This window comes from Choloepus didactylus, chromosome 2 (genome assembly GCF_015220235.1).
Source record: "Choloepus didactylus isolate mChoDid1 chromosome 2, mChoDid1.pri, whole genome shotgun sequence".
NCBI lineage: Eukaryota > Metazoa > Chordata > Mammalia > Pilosa > Megalonychidae > Choloepus > Choloepus didactylus.
Genome location: NC_051308.1, coordinates 107,811,937 through 107,826,238, shown reverse-complemented (window position 1 = coordinate 107,826,238; position 14,302 = coordinate 107,811,937). Strand labels below are relative to the sequence as shown.

The 14,302-nt window shown below is 43.4% G+C and overlaps 1 protein-coding gene across 1 annotated transcript in view; it reads right to left on the bottom strand.

The window, feature by feature from the left end:
* The window catches only part of LOC119512715 (Fc receptor-like protein 5), a 90,849-nt gene extending 78,439 nt beyond the window's left edge, over positions 1 to 12,410 (bottom strand). Inside the window, exons 1-6 of the mRNA XM_037807545.1 lie at positions 12,252 to 12,410; positions 10,593 to 10,613; positions 7,203 to 7,457; positions 5,866 to 6,126; positions 5,276 to 5,560; positions 4,197 to 4,484 (exon numbers count right to left, since the gene is read on the bottom strand). Coding sequence (XP_037663473.1) covers positions 4,197 to 4,484; positions 5,276 to 5,560; positions 5,866 to 6,126; positions 7,203 to 7,457; positions 10,593 to 10,613; positions 12,252 to 12,336 — 1,195 coding nt within the window. The 5' untranslated portion in view covers positions 12,337 to 12,410. The remainder of the gene's footprint in view (positions 1 to 4,196; positions 4,485 to 5,275; positions 5,561 to 5,865; positions 6,127 to 7,202; positions 7,458 to 10,592; positions 10,614 to 12,251) is intronic.
* Between the last annotated feature and the right edge of the window lie 1,892 nt (positions 12,411 to 14,302).

Below are 14,302 nucleotides of genomic sequence, written 5' to 3'. Positions count from 1 at the left end.
TCAGACTTCAGACACAAATAACACAAAGAAAATATAAAGACATTAGAACAAAAGCACACAAATGATAATTTCCATTTATTTGCATGGTGTTTCCTATCCATGATTCCTGGCCCCAGGTGGCCATTGGCTCAGGCTTCCATGAGGGAGAGGATGTTGCCATTTCACTGTGGAGCCCCAACCCAATTTTTTTTTAATGGCAGCCATGGCTCATGACAAAACCCACAAACCTGCCTTTTGACCTGTGAGTGGTTCCACCTACAAACAGTGCTCAGAGGGCAGCCAGCCCAGCCTCCCCACCATGACAGCTGGTGGAAAGTGGGTTCACACCCTGAACCAGAAGGGTGGACTTCAGGGAAGAAATCCAGGGACAGAGCAGCTTGGCCTCTAGGTCCTGTATTGAGTCTTTTTCCATTGTCTGCCTGGGCATCTACCTGACAAAATCATAATCAATCACACCCTGGCCTCGTGCTAGGAATCCCAGGTTTAGTGGACAGACAGCAAATTGTCTCCCATTCCTGGTAAATCTATTTCCTATAGGAAATGGCTGCTGCTCAGACTGGTGTCTGGGAGGAGAGATGTGACAAGTTGGTCCCCTCTGGGAAATTTGTAATGGAAATTTGTCTGAGAGAGGCAAAGACTCTAAAACTAGGTTGCTAGGTTAGGGTTCCAGATCCTGCACTTACCAACTGTGTAATCCAGGAAAATGATCTTATCTCCATGACCCTCAGTTTTCTTAACTGCAAAATGGGGCTAATGAGTTAATAATACTCATATAGAGTCCTTTGAACAGTGCCTGGCACACAGTAAGTGCTGTGTCTATGTATTAGCTTTTATTTCTTGCCCTCACACCCTGTCCTAGGCACACAGGAAATTCATGCTGCCCTCTGGTCAGTTTGGGGGACACCCCCTCAGGTTAGGTCTACTACTACACAGTAACACCCCAGCCCACCCCAGTGTTTTAGGCTTCTGCAGAGTTTCTCGCCTGTTATAAATTCTCCCAATTTATAAGCTCAGAGGTCTTGATTAAAGTCCATGAATAACAAAGATTTGGGAGGAAATCCCTTACCCATCAAATATCAACTGAGTTCTTGACCTGCTGCTTAATCTGTAAAATAATGTTTCCTTGACTGATGATGACACTTGTCTTGCAAGGTGATTGTGAGGGTAAAATGAAATTACATTATAAAGGGATCAGCTCATTGCCTAGGCCAGATAACGCCAATCCTTTTTAATGACTATAACCCACCCCCACAAAAAAGAAGACAAGTAACTTACACTTATGTGTGAATTACCAACAGGGATTATTACCTGTGGGTTCCCCCTGGTCAACATTTCAGAATAAAAGCCTTCTTGGAGGAGCAGTACTCCTTATTTTCAGTGTCCCTCTAGATTACAGGAGTCTTCAAAGATGCCTCTTGGCAGCTTTCAGCTCTGCTAACTCCTTCTTCCCCTCTCCCAGCTGATTCTGGAAATGCCCTTCAAATGACAATTGCAGCTTTCTATCCCCAGCTCAGTCCCAGCCCTTATCCCCTGGGGATTATAACCAAAGTCGCTGTTCCCCAAACCATACCCATGATGACAAGCAGACCCTCCCGGGCATCATGTTCTAGAAATGCATCTCAGTCCCGTGACCTGGGAGAGCCCCACTCGATCACAAGACTTGCCTGCAGGGAGTTGGGGGGAGAACTGTGCAGCTGGGCATTAGCATAGCAACCTCTTCTCAGAGCCTTTAACTAAACCATTCAGGTTTACAGCTGACTGTTGGTATAAAAGGCACAGCCATGTGCTTACCGAGCATGGTTGATGGTAAGAATTTGTCTTTGTGGTAGTTGTTTGAAGAATTTTGATATTGCGCACTGTCTCTCTGAGCTAAATGATTGCATTGAGGTTCAAATCTGGGCTCTGCCCGGTATAAATCTTATGTGTGTGATCTTACGCAAGTTACCAAATCTCTTTGAGCTTCACTTTTCTTTCTGTAAAATGGAAATAATACCTTTGTCTTCTAGGATTGTTACTAGGATGAATAGAAATGATGTGTGTAAAAAAAATCTATTCAACAAATATTTATTGAATGCCTAATATGAGCCAAGCACTGTTCCAGGCATTTGGGGTATAATAGTAATCAAAACAGAGACCCACCTCATAAAGTTAGTATCTCGTGGGCTATACCTGGCATGTCAGTTGCTGTTAAGTGCTGTGGAAGGAGAATCAAGCAGGGCCAGGGCAAAGGAGTGCTGGGGAAGGTCTGCTTTTTTATATAGGATGGTTGAGGAGAGCTCACTGAAAAAGTGGGCAAAGGTCTGGAGAGGTGAAGTGGAAACATAAGGATATCAGGAAAGAGCAGTGCAAAGGCCCTGAGGTGGGAGCAAGCCTGGAAGGCTTGAGAAAGAGCCAGGGTGCCAGTGTGGGTGAGAGGAGAGCAGTGGGAGATGAAGTCAGAGTTGCAGGAGCACTAGAACATTCAGGGCCTGGTCAGTCATTGACATGCTGTTGGCTTTCACTCTGAAGGAGTTGGGAAGCCATGGGAAGATTTGGAGATGAAGAGTAACATGATCTGACTTACATGCTGCTGTATTGAGAATAGATTGTGTAGAACAAGAGATGAAGCAGAAGACCAGTAGAATGTTATTGCAATAATCCAGACAATGAATGCCGGTGGCTTGTAGTAGTAGAGGTGATAGAAAGTAATCAGATTTTTGGCTGTGTATTAAAGGCAGAGTCTTCTGGATTTGCAGGTGAATTGGAAATGGAGGATGAAATAAAAATGAGAAGTCAAGGGTGACACCTAGATTTTTGGCCTGAGAAACTAAAAGAATGGAATTTTGCATTTACCAAGGTGGGGGGAGGGGAAATTCCAAGCAGGAACAAATTTGGTGCAAAATCAAGAGTTCGATTTTAGATGAGTTAATTAGCCATTCCTTAGAGAGGTTGATTAAGTGGTTGCTTACATGGGTCTTGAATTCAGACTAGAGGTCTAGGCTGTAGGCTGAATTTGGAAGTCATACATATATAGAAGTCATAAGTGTACATATTTAAAGTCACAGCACTGGATGAGAAGATATAAAGAGTGGGCATGGATAGAGAAGAATCTGAGGACACAGCCCTGGAACTCCCCAAAATGTAGAGGTTGAAACATGATGAGGAGCCATTAAAAAAAAAACTGAAAGGAGTAAGGAACAGGTAGAGAAACAGAAAAAGTAATATCCCAAAGTCAAATGAAGAAAGTGTTCAAGGAAGGATCAGTTGCGTAGAAAAGTGCTGAAAGGTCAAGTAAAATGAAAACCAAGAACCGTCCATTGGACTTGGGAACGTAGAGGTCATCAGTGATCTTGACAATGGTAATTTTGGTGGTGTGATGCAAGCCTGGTTGCAGTGGATTTGAGAGAAAATAGAAGCAGTGAAGAGAGCAGGTAGAGATAATTCTTCTTAGGAGTTTTTCTGTAAAGGAAAACAGGGAAATCTAGCTTTCCAGTAGTTCCTCGATAAAAGCTGGCTTTATTGGATAGTCAGGGATGCAACTGAATAGAGGAGGAGTTCAAGCCCGTAGAAACCACTTCCCTCATTCCAGGGGAGCTGAGGGGGATATGGCTTGGCCCAGCATGGTTTCTTGGAGCAGAGGAAGGGAAGAGTCTGAAATAGAATCAGGGACTCCCAAAGGCAGGCTCATCTTCTCAGTGGACAAAACTGGGCTCAGTATCTGCTCTTTGAACATGTAGATTTCCTGACCTGCCTACAGTTTGGATATTGAGAATCCTTCATGCATATAGTAAAGGAATGAAGAAATGCCTTATGCCTTTGATTCTATTAGACTTGAGGAGACCATCCTGATGTGCTGATGATTTACTGAAGGGAGAGGCAGAGTTGAAACTTGGGGTGCCAGAATTGAGCCCCACCCTAAAAGGCTGTTAAAGAGGCAAGACTGATCTTTGAAATAACACACAATCTGTCACAGCAGAGACATATAAAATCACCTCCCAGAGGCAAAACGGCTCCTGGTCAGCATTACCTCACTGAAATGCCTTATTGTCACCTGCATGGAGTTATTAATATTCTAAGGGAATAAAGTGTCCATCACAATGTAAGATGGCAGAAATAGAAACAGGCAAAGGAGAGTCATAAAGATAGTGTTGGCTGTGCTCACCCTATTTTGAGGAAGTTTGCTGAAAATAAATAAGGCTCGTGGACATAAAACTTACCTCTCACAGTGATGGTCACCACCTCACTCTGGATGGGGCCGTGGTCATTGTCAGCTACACAGAAGTAACCGCCAGCATCACTCTCCCACACTACTGGAATCTCCAGCTCCGCCCTCTGGGCACATAGGGCCTTCTTCCCCAGGCTGTTCCCTGAGCCCTCTCTGTGCCAGGAGAATGTGGTGTTCCCTGTGCCCTCGACCACAGAGCAGATGAGGACCAGCTTCTCCCCTTCAGCCACCTGCGCCCCTGGGGGCTGTGTCTCCATGTGTACTCCAGACACAGGGACTCCTGCATAATCATGAGATGACAGGTGAGGGCCTGCGGGGTGGGGGCAGGGTCACTTTTTTAATACTGTGTGACTTCATGATACCCTTCATTAGGTGTTAGCATTGTGGTCCAGAAGATGGTACATATGGACCTAGAGACTCAGCAAATGTAATAAGCTTTCCATCCTGATATACAAGGTCCCCAGAGGGAAAAAATGACTATCCCTGAAAAAGCACTTGGTTTTTTTCTGGTGTCCTAGCTGGTGGTTTGAATTGTTTTGAGGGACAGGCAGTAGCAGTAAGTGGCCATGATGACACTAGGCTGGATCACAGGCGTTTCCAGACATCCTGCTCTGGTATCAAAGGCAAGCTGGAATTCATTGTTTGTATCTCTGTATACACGTATGTCCTCTCTGCTTTACACATCGCAGGCTCTCACATTGTTTGTGGCTATTGATAAAGAAGATGTGGATGTTTTTCTTCTAAAAAAGTTTGCCCTAGCAAGTGGCATTCTGGAATCTGCCAACTCAGTAGCAGGGCACCTTGCTTTTTGCTTTGTTTTGTTTTCCCCCAGAAAACAAAACATGTTAAGCAGATGTTAAAGAAGACTGAGCTTTTAGGGAAATGGAGGTGGAAGTGAAATGGGGTGTTACTTTGTTACAGTACCTCACTTCTCAGTCTAAGCCTGGTGCCCCTGTCAGGATGAGGAAACCCATCTCTGTTGTGCAATCCCCAACTCCCACAGGGCAGAAGGAGCGGACAGGCAGGGAGGGTCCACTGCCCCGTCCAGCCACCTGGCTCGCCCACACTCACTCTGAACGCGGATCTGCAGCAGGAGGCTGCGTTTGCGGACACTGTGGGCCACTGCTTCAGCCTCACACCAATATGATCCTGAGTTTTCTCTCCAGATGACTGGGATCTGGAGTTCTGGGGACCTGCTCCAGTCTGACAGGATAACCCCATTGTCTCTGAAGAAGACGAAGTGAAGCCGAGTGTCCCACCGCTCTAGAGGAAGCTGTGTTTCACAGGTCAGGTTTACGGAACTCCCCTCTTTAGGCTGGGAGGCTGTGGCTTTCAGGTCAGGAAGTGGAAATAGTTCTAGATAGAAAAGCTAAATCAATTTCTCAGGAGGAGAGTATTTACAGCTCTGGGAAAAGGAGGTTTGGATTCTCAGTCCCACCAAGCTTAAGAAACACAACAAGACAAAACAAACTTATGGATCCCTCCATCACATTTTTCATCCCCAGGCTTAAGTCCAATCACTTTGCTTTCTCTGCCTCTTAGAGGATTTATGTCTCTCATCTGTCCAGAGTTTCAATATCAAACTATAGATTCCCTCTTGACATGCTCAATTTTCCCACCCGGACCTTACTAAGTGAACCTATATGAAATTAAGGGTTTACCTTGAATTCGGACTAATACTTGACTTGATCTGAATACATCATTTTTGCTCCTAGATCCAGATCCAGTGCACCAATATTGACCACTGTTATTTGATCTTGCTTGTGGGATCAAAAGATCCATGCTTTTATTCAGATGAGAAAGCATTTTTCCATTCCAGTAGTATTTCACAGCATTCAGTTTCTCTTTCCCCTTTTTCTTGCATCTTAGAACCAGTGTGTCACCTTCAAACACAGAATGTGGGGCCTGCAGGATGATGGGGCCTAGAAATGCCACAGAGATAAGATATCAGCATCATTCAAAGCCCTCCTGCTACCTACCTCCTTCCTCTGCACTTCATGAATTAGCCAGACTTCATTGTTTTCTTCTTTCTTTTCTGCCACAGGATTTAGTCTCCTGCCCCAAGCTTGCTCAATTCCTTCCAAAGCTCTGTAACATGTTTCAGATTCAGTTCCTAAATAAACCTCATAGACATCTATTCAGTCATTCAAGGACAGATTCAAACTGTGAAGATTCTAAGACAAGGAGAAAAAGCTGAAAGGAGATACGATCAAAATCCTGGGCTAAGATCAATACCAACCTGCTCACCAAATCTCAGAGCAGGAGCTATCAAGGAAGTAGCTCTTGGAGAAACAAATGAGAAAGTAGTACAGTGCATAGGAGTAGGCTATGCAACAAACCCACTGGCGAAGACCCAAATCTAGGTTCCAGGGACAGTGAATGTAGTCTGCTATGGTAATTCGCATGCTCTTCAGTGTCTAATGAGAGGCCACCTCTATCTTTTCTCACTTAGATAAATGTGGTATATGCCTACTCCCCTATAGCAGTGCCCATGGAGGTAATCCAAACTGCTATTGCTACACCAACCAAAACTAGAGAGGAAGAGATATGGGAGCTAAAAGTAGGAATAGTGAAGGGACAGATACCAGGACAAGTGGGGACAAAAGGCCTGAGGTTGGAGATCTCCCCTCTCTGAACTCTTCTTTTACGGACTTTTAACTTTCTATTTTGTGCTCAACATATTTATGCATGTGTAATTGTTCCCTTACTAGTGTGTAAAGTCCTTAAGGGCAGGATTTAAGTCAGCTTCATCTTTGTATCTGCTAAAACTAGCTCTTTTCCTTGATTATGTGGATTCTTATGAATGTCTGTTGAATAAATATCACGCATTTAAACCCAAGTTTAAACATTAGTTTGAAACACACTTGTTGACAATGAGAGAGAACATCAAACTGTAAGTAGCTGAGGTCAGGGGTTAGACTGAAATGACAGATCCAATATTTGGAGCCTCTGGGGAAGGTTAACTAACTAGTTTTATCTAATTCACCTTCTTTCTCACCTGGAGAAAATAGCAAGTTCACAGGTTTACTTAGGGGTGAGTCCTGGACCTGGCATTTGTACTGTCCAGTAACATGAACATCAAGGGTGTTTTCTGAGGATTCACTCCACATGTTGTTCCCTTGGTACCAACGGTACCATTTTGTTTGTCCTGGTGCAGGGTCATGCAATTCTTTGCAAGTCAAAAGCACTGTCTCTCCTAGGAAGACCCTGGTCCACGGAGGTTGCAGGGAAATCACAGGTCTGGGTGTAGTTGCTGAGGAGGAAAGAGAAAAGAATCTGAGGTGGTGGTGCCTATGGTCGCAGCACACTTGTCCATGTGGGGTAGCCTGGAGGACTCTGGCTTTGGAGAATCCCTGAAAGACCCCCTGTGAGGATTACTGTTTCCCCAGGTCACGGGTCCTCTAGCAGTGCTCATCTCACCTTGGGGGAACAGTGTTTGCTCAGTGGTCTATTGGAGCAGAGAGGCCTTTCAGAAGACAGCCCCAGCAGGATCCACTCACCATCAAAGACCAAAGTATACTATTTCTGGTAGGTCAAGTCCTCAGGTATCTTGTTGGAAATCCTTTTCCTCCTAGGCTCCTTTCCAGGTACCTCATGGTGACCGATAACTCTCTAAGTAAAGCCTTTGTGAGCACTGGGCATTGGTGGGGTAAGGGTTGTAGATGAAGGGAGTTCAGGAATATGGGAGGCAATTATTCTGGGAAAAGGTCCAAGTGATATTTTTATCAACATGAAGCAGAAGGTATGGGAGAGGTGAGCATACTTTGGTCTGAAGTAAGAATTATATTCAAATAGCTACAAGGAATATGAGATCAGGGAGCTATGTGCTCCCAGCTACCCAAACCTGAGACACTATCTCGTGAGAATAAAATATGGTACCTCCGTAGGAGAAACTGTTACAGAAGTTCTTTCTTATCCAAGTATACATTTTATGAGTTTTGTAGTTTTGAGGTTGTGAGGGCTAGTAGTAAAGGAATTATAACCCAAATCATTCACTCTTGGAGACGTCAACTCTAACATCCTTCCCCATTTCATGCTACTATCTAGCCTGCTCACATTCACTGCTTTGGACGGTGAGTCTTTTAGTGGAGGTACAATGAAAATTAATTGCAAAGTGATATTTCAGATTCTGCCAAAGATGCAGTAATTCATAAGGTTGGTAAAAGTTAAATTGGACAACTACTTTGTTGCTCATAACACCACTGACAAGTAAAGTGCAGCAAGATCTGTTAACCATGGAAGAAGAGAAATCAGTGATATGGAAAACACTTGTTTGGTCCTGAAAAGTCAGTCCCAAAGCCTTCTCTCTAGCCTGTTGCCCACCAAAGTTTTGAAAAAGTGAGGCATTGGCTTTCCCAACCACGTGATTCAGTTCTGGACAAAGAGAAGTCAGAGGAATACTGCTGGGGATGGAAAAAGGGGTGAGGATTCTGAGAAAGGTTGTTCCTTCCTGATGAAATGAGAGAAGGGCACTGGGGAGAGTTCTTTTAGGGTTTTGGTTTCCTACTCCACCCCTCCCCCAACTGTTTCCTGCCTTTGAACACAGTCCTGATGCCTGAAGCTGTGGCAGCTCATGTCCAAAAAATAAAAAATAAAAAATCAATCTTCGATTCATTCTTTGTTCTACAAATTGCCCAAGGTATTCTAAATTCTGTGAAGTATAATATAAAACAGAGTATTCTCATTTTTATTATTTTTCCTTTTCAAAAGTAAAGTCTCAATTTCAAGGGAGCACTATTTACTATAAAATTTTGAGTAGAATAAATTTATGTGTTTTTCTTGGTACTTTTTATTTCCAGATAAGGAGGACTAGCTACATTTAAGAGCTTCCAAGCAATTGCTTTTTTAAAGCTTGAGACTTTAAATAATCTTACCTTTTTCTAGAAGAACTGCCCAAATAGGTCCTTTAATCACACCCAAATGTAAAGGAAATACTCTTCCACTGTTTTGGGACAAAAACTGTAGAGTAACTTGAATGATTGTTTTAGATGAAGAAGCTAAATGTTCTGTATGGCATTGCAAAACATTTGTGTAGCATTAGCCAGAGACATGTCTCTGAAGATTAAAAAAGAATTTTAATTTAATTAAATGTAATTTCTCTCTTTAGACATTTGGAGAGAATATCCTGTACTTGAACTGTTGCTTGTCCTTGGTATATGCTTCCTGGTATATCTGCTCACAGTAGATGAACAACTGCGAGAAGAACATGCTGAACTGGAGACTGATATATTACACAAGTTGTCATTTTTAGATCCCTCACCCCAGAATGTGTTGATCTTAGTCTTTTATATTCCCTTAGGGCCATTGGTAAGGCAGTTTCCCCAGTGAATATGGGGTTACGTTTCTCCAGGAGAGAATGGGAATCCCCACTGCCCATGATCCTGGGAAGTGGCTGGGACTAGGGAAATGGGGATGAGGGTGGTAGCTCTTATACTGGAGGGAAAGGAGAACTTCCTTCCTTTGGTGTATGCAGCTGGATTCCTTGCTGCTACCTTCAGGCAGCTCTATGGCCAGGAGGAGAGTCACCTTGTCAGGGCCTTCAGGAGGCTGGGACAGGTCAGTGGGTTCTGAGATTAACCATATCTAGTGGCTCATGTAAGTCATTCTCTATATGATATTTCCCCATACATTATCCTGGAACCATTAGCAAAGTCTTGTGAAGTTGCAAGTTTGTCGTGAATAGGTAAGGGTCTGTGGGAATAGTCTGTTCATGGCAAGGGAGAACTGCAGGAGAGAGTGTTCATAAAGAGGGCTTTAGCTGCTGCTGGTTGGAGCTGGAGGACAGCAAGCAACTCTCAGGCTGGACTGATTGGACTTGAAGAAATCCCACAGAGATTGCCCAAAACACCTGGGAGACAGCTCCCAACAGAAGACTGGACTTTTTGCTGACAAGCAGAAGAGGGTCTTTAAGCCATTGCAATTTGATTATTAACAGAAAAAAAATATCTATATCGAATACTGGGGTTTGGAATAAGTTGGTCACACCTGGTCAGGGGCAGTGCTTTGTCCAGGCTAAGCTAGGAAAGGTTAGACAAAGTTGTTTGAGCCATTGCCTCCCTCTTTGAGATAACAGCATGCTTCTAACTGTTCCCTCTCAGGTTAGAATCCCACGTCAGGTGGGGTGCCATCCCTTTGTCTATGAACTCTTCCAACACCTAACTCAAGCCCCTTCATGTTCATCCAGCACAACGGCAGGTTTGGTCCCAGAGTGGGACCCCCAAATGGCCGTGGTTGTCAGGGTCAGAGTCACCAGACCAAGTGATGTTTTCATGTCCCTGCAGCCCTCAGGAAAAGGATGAAGGGGACAAGACTCCTTATTTGAGATAGAATATAGTCATTAGAATATTGAGAGGCATAAAAGAGAAAAGAAAAGAAAATTTGGACTTACCAAGTTGCCCACTGACTGGAGCTGTAAAAGTCAAGAGCCAGACATCAGCACAAGGCAAAGAGCTGCCTCCCTTTCACCCTGAGAACCCACGTGCTTGCATTCTACTTCCAATCAGGAACTCCACCCATCCCTGAGAAGCAGGTTAACACAGTTGCTCCAAGCTCAGGTTGGACTCCGACAGAAACAGGTTTGAATTTTAGGTGTGTGACCCGGGGTAAACTACACAAACTTTCAAAACTCAGTTTCCTCATCTGTAAAATTGGTACCATAAAAGCAACCTCATACACTTAATAGAGATTGCTGTCATTATGTATTTTTTTATATGATTCTGGCTGCCTCTGAGACCTAGCTAGCTCCATTGGCTTCTTCTGGAAATATTCTTCTCCTCCTGCAGTACCAAGCAAAGTCACAGCCATGCATTAAGGCCCAGATGAAACCCCACCTCCTCCATGAAACTCTCATGGATGCCTCTTGGCTGCAGCAACTTCACTCTTCTCTTGACAGAGAACACTTACCATCATAGCTTATTTGGAACTCATAATTGGACATGCAGTATGAGGTAATGGTTAAAAGCATAGTTTCCAAAGTCAGACTGTGGTTTGAATCCTGTCTCTACCACTTTGTTAACTGCATGAACCTTAAGCAACATACCGAGGTCCTATGCCTTAGTTTTCTCATCTGTATAGTGGGAGTTATAGCATTTCCAGTTCATTGATTGCTAGAAGGTTAGATAAATTAATTTAGGGGCTATTCTTAGAAGAGTAGCTGGGACATAGGACTCAGTGAGAATGAATTATGAGTATAACACATTATCCTATTACGCACTGAATATTTTTCTTGTATTGTGAAGTCAAACTTTCTTGCATTTCAATGACTACTTTCTAATCAGAGTTTTGGTGCTGAGGACAGAGGCTATATCCTCTGTGTCTCTATGCCCTCCTTGGAGCCTAGCTCTGTCCTGTGCTGAGTATATTCATCCCTTTATTCACTATTTATTGAGTTCCTACAATATGCCAGTCACACTAATAGTTGTTCCCTGTGTTAGGAGAACAAGACAGACACACCTAATAAATATTTAATATATAAGTAACTGCTCTTTAATTCCCTAGCTTCAGCTACTAGAAAATCAATGCCTCATTTGGACAAATATTGACAAGTACAGAAGCGGGGGCGGGGGGGCAGGAATCAAAGGGAAACTATCTTATTTCTTCTTTTCTCATGCTCTTTGCAAACATCAGTGCTGGTCTGATCTTAGAATACAGAGAAGGAAATAACGATTCTCAGCAAAAGATCATTTCTATCTCAGTTCATAATTAGGACATGTCCTTTCACAAGAGACTCTGGGTCTCCATGATCTGTGATTCGGGAGGTGACTGGATCTAGCTGTTGTTTTTAACATGAAAAAAATAAGCCTACTTTGGGGTAGGCAGTAGTTCCCATAGCAATTAAAAGCAAAGGTGGATGAGGAAACAGTACAGGACTTCAGTTATTTTTCCCCCATATACTGTTAAATCAATATCCCCCCCCCACCTTTGTTCATTTCTGATGTTCTGAAATGGGAGTAAAAATCCACAGGCTCAGCAGCCCAACAGAGAGGGCTTTTGCTCATGGAGAGACTGGGGTTTCTCCGGGAGCAGAGGCGTCCTCTCCAGCACTTACCCAGGATGAGCACGGAAGCCCACAGCAGCACAGACGCCCTCTCCCAGGGCCCAAAGAAGGAGGCGCTCTCCAGGAGACAGGCCATTCAGCCCAGATTGCCAAAGCAGGCTGTGCCCTCAAGCACTGGGGAGTGAGTTCAGTAAAGTGCTTTTCTGGGTATAGCTGGTCGCATTAATGAAGTGAAAGAGGGAAGTAGAGGAATCTCTCTGAAAATCTTAACCAGCATGTTTCCCCATGTGAGAGAATCCAGATAATGAGAAATGATATTTAATATCATTATGTAGATATTATATTATGATATAATATATACTATATAATAATATATAATAATATAAGCAGCTCTTCCAGGCTTCAGCAGTTGTATTTGCAGAATTCTCCAGCTTCTGTCTTCCAAGGAAATCCTAATTTAATCTCTCTGCTACCAAATACCAGGCAAGACTGCAGTCTTGTTGAGATTCACATAATCCTTGGATGCACCTGAATCACTCCAGAGTTGAGGAACTTCTTGCTCAGTGCAGAAATGCTCTCCTCTCTGCTGCAAGTCCCACCTCCTGCCTCATTGCAGGGTCTCAGTCACAAGGCAAACCCACATCTTGTCTGAAATATATGAAAATACCTGACTCATTTGTCTACAAGGAAGCCACGAACTTTGACCTGAGTATGAGGCAAATCGAAGAGTAAATTGCTGGAAAATGGACCACAGAATTTTTGCTTTAGGTCCTAGAACCTAAAATTTGCTACAGAAATGACTTGACAAATATATATTGACTTTATAACTATATGTCTAGCATGGTGCCAGGTGCTGGAGGTATAATGGCATGCAAAAATAAATAAGCTTTCATTTAGTGAGGGAGACAGAAAAGTAAACAGGGAATGAAATACAGAGTGAAAAATGTGCTGTCCAATATGAGGGACACCTGATGCAGTTCTGGGGAATCAAGAGAGGATTCCCAGTGGAAGTAACATCCAAGTTGAAAGGGTATCACTCTGGGACTGAGAGAATAGCATGGGCAAAAGTGAGAAGCAGTCATCATCATCATCACTTGTTACCAGGGAAGATAGACATTGGATGAATTATGAATGGTCTGTATTTTTCTAATATAACGTTTTTCTATATATCCATAATAGTTTCTTTCTACACTTAGGGTTTGCATTGAACATCAATTGTATTACAGGCAATCTCCATGAGTTTAGAGGTATAAAAAGATGAATTAAGCATATCTCCTTTCCTAAAGGCACTTGCAGGACAATGGAAAGGACTGATTTTTACAAATAAATCAATGTGGTAAGCGATGGAGTAGACAAGGGCACAAGACACTACAGAAGCAAAAAGTGTCCAGGTGGCACTTAGGTCCTTTATCTCCTAGCCCTGTGACTTTTCCATCATGCCTCGACTGTATTTATTTGTCCCATGAAGGGTGAAAGCATAAAATAACATTTGGGAACATGAACTATAGTGTCCCATGGACTTAAATTTTAAATCTTGACTTGCCTCTTATTAGTTGTGTGAATTTCATCAAGTACGTAGCCTGTTTGAGCCTCAGTTTCAACACTGGTCAAAGGGAGATAAAAATAATATCCACTTTAAGAGAATATTGATACTGATGTATGTATGAGTGTGGCAATGATGTAAAAATCTTAGCTCAGTGCCTGGTACAAGGTAAACACTCAATAAGTAATAATACTTATTATATGACTGTGGAGCAAGTTGCTATATGGTGCATTGTGGGAACACAGGCTCAGGCACCACGCAAATTCTCAACAAATGACCACTTTTTAACTTACATAGCACAAGTGGTCCAAAAGAGCAGGGGAAGAGCTCCCATCATGGCTGGTGCTCTGGGGAGACCACCTACTTGGGTCAGGCTGGGAGGATGGCAGCTCCACACCCCTAGCTTCATGTCAGAGACGAGGGACTCCTGTACTGCCCAAGAGTGGCATTTTTTATATACCCGGGGAGGACAGGGACTTGCCACTGGGCACAGATTGTATATTAAGCAAACTTTGTGCAGAGTTCCTGCCCTGGCAAGCAGCAGCAGCTCGGGCTGCTT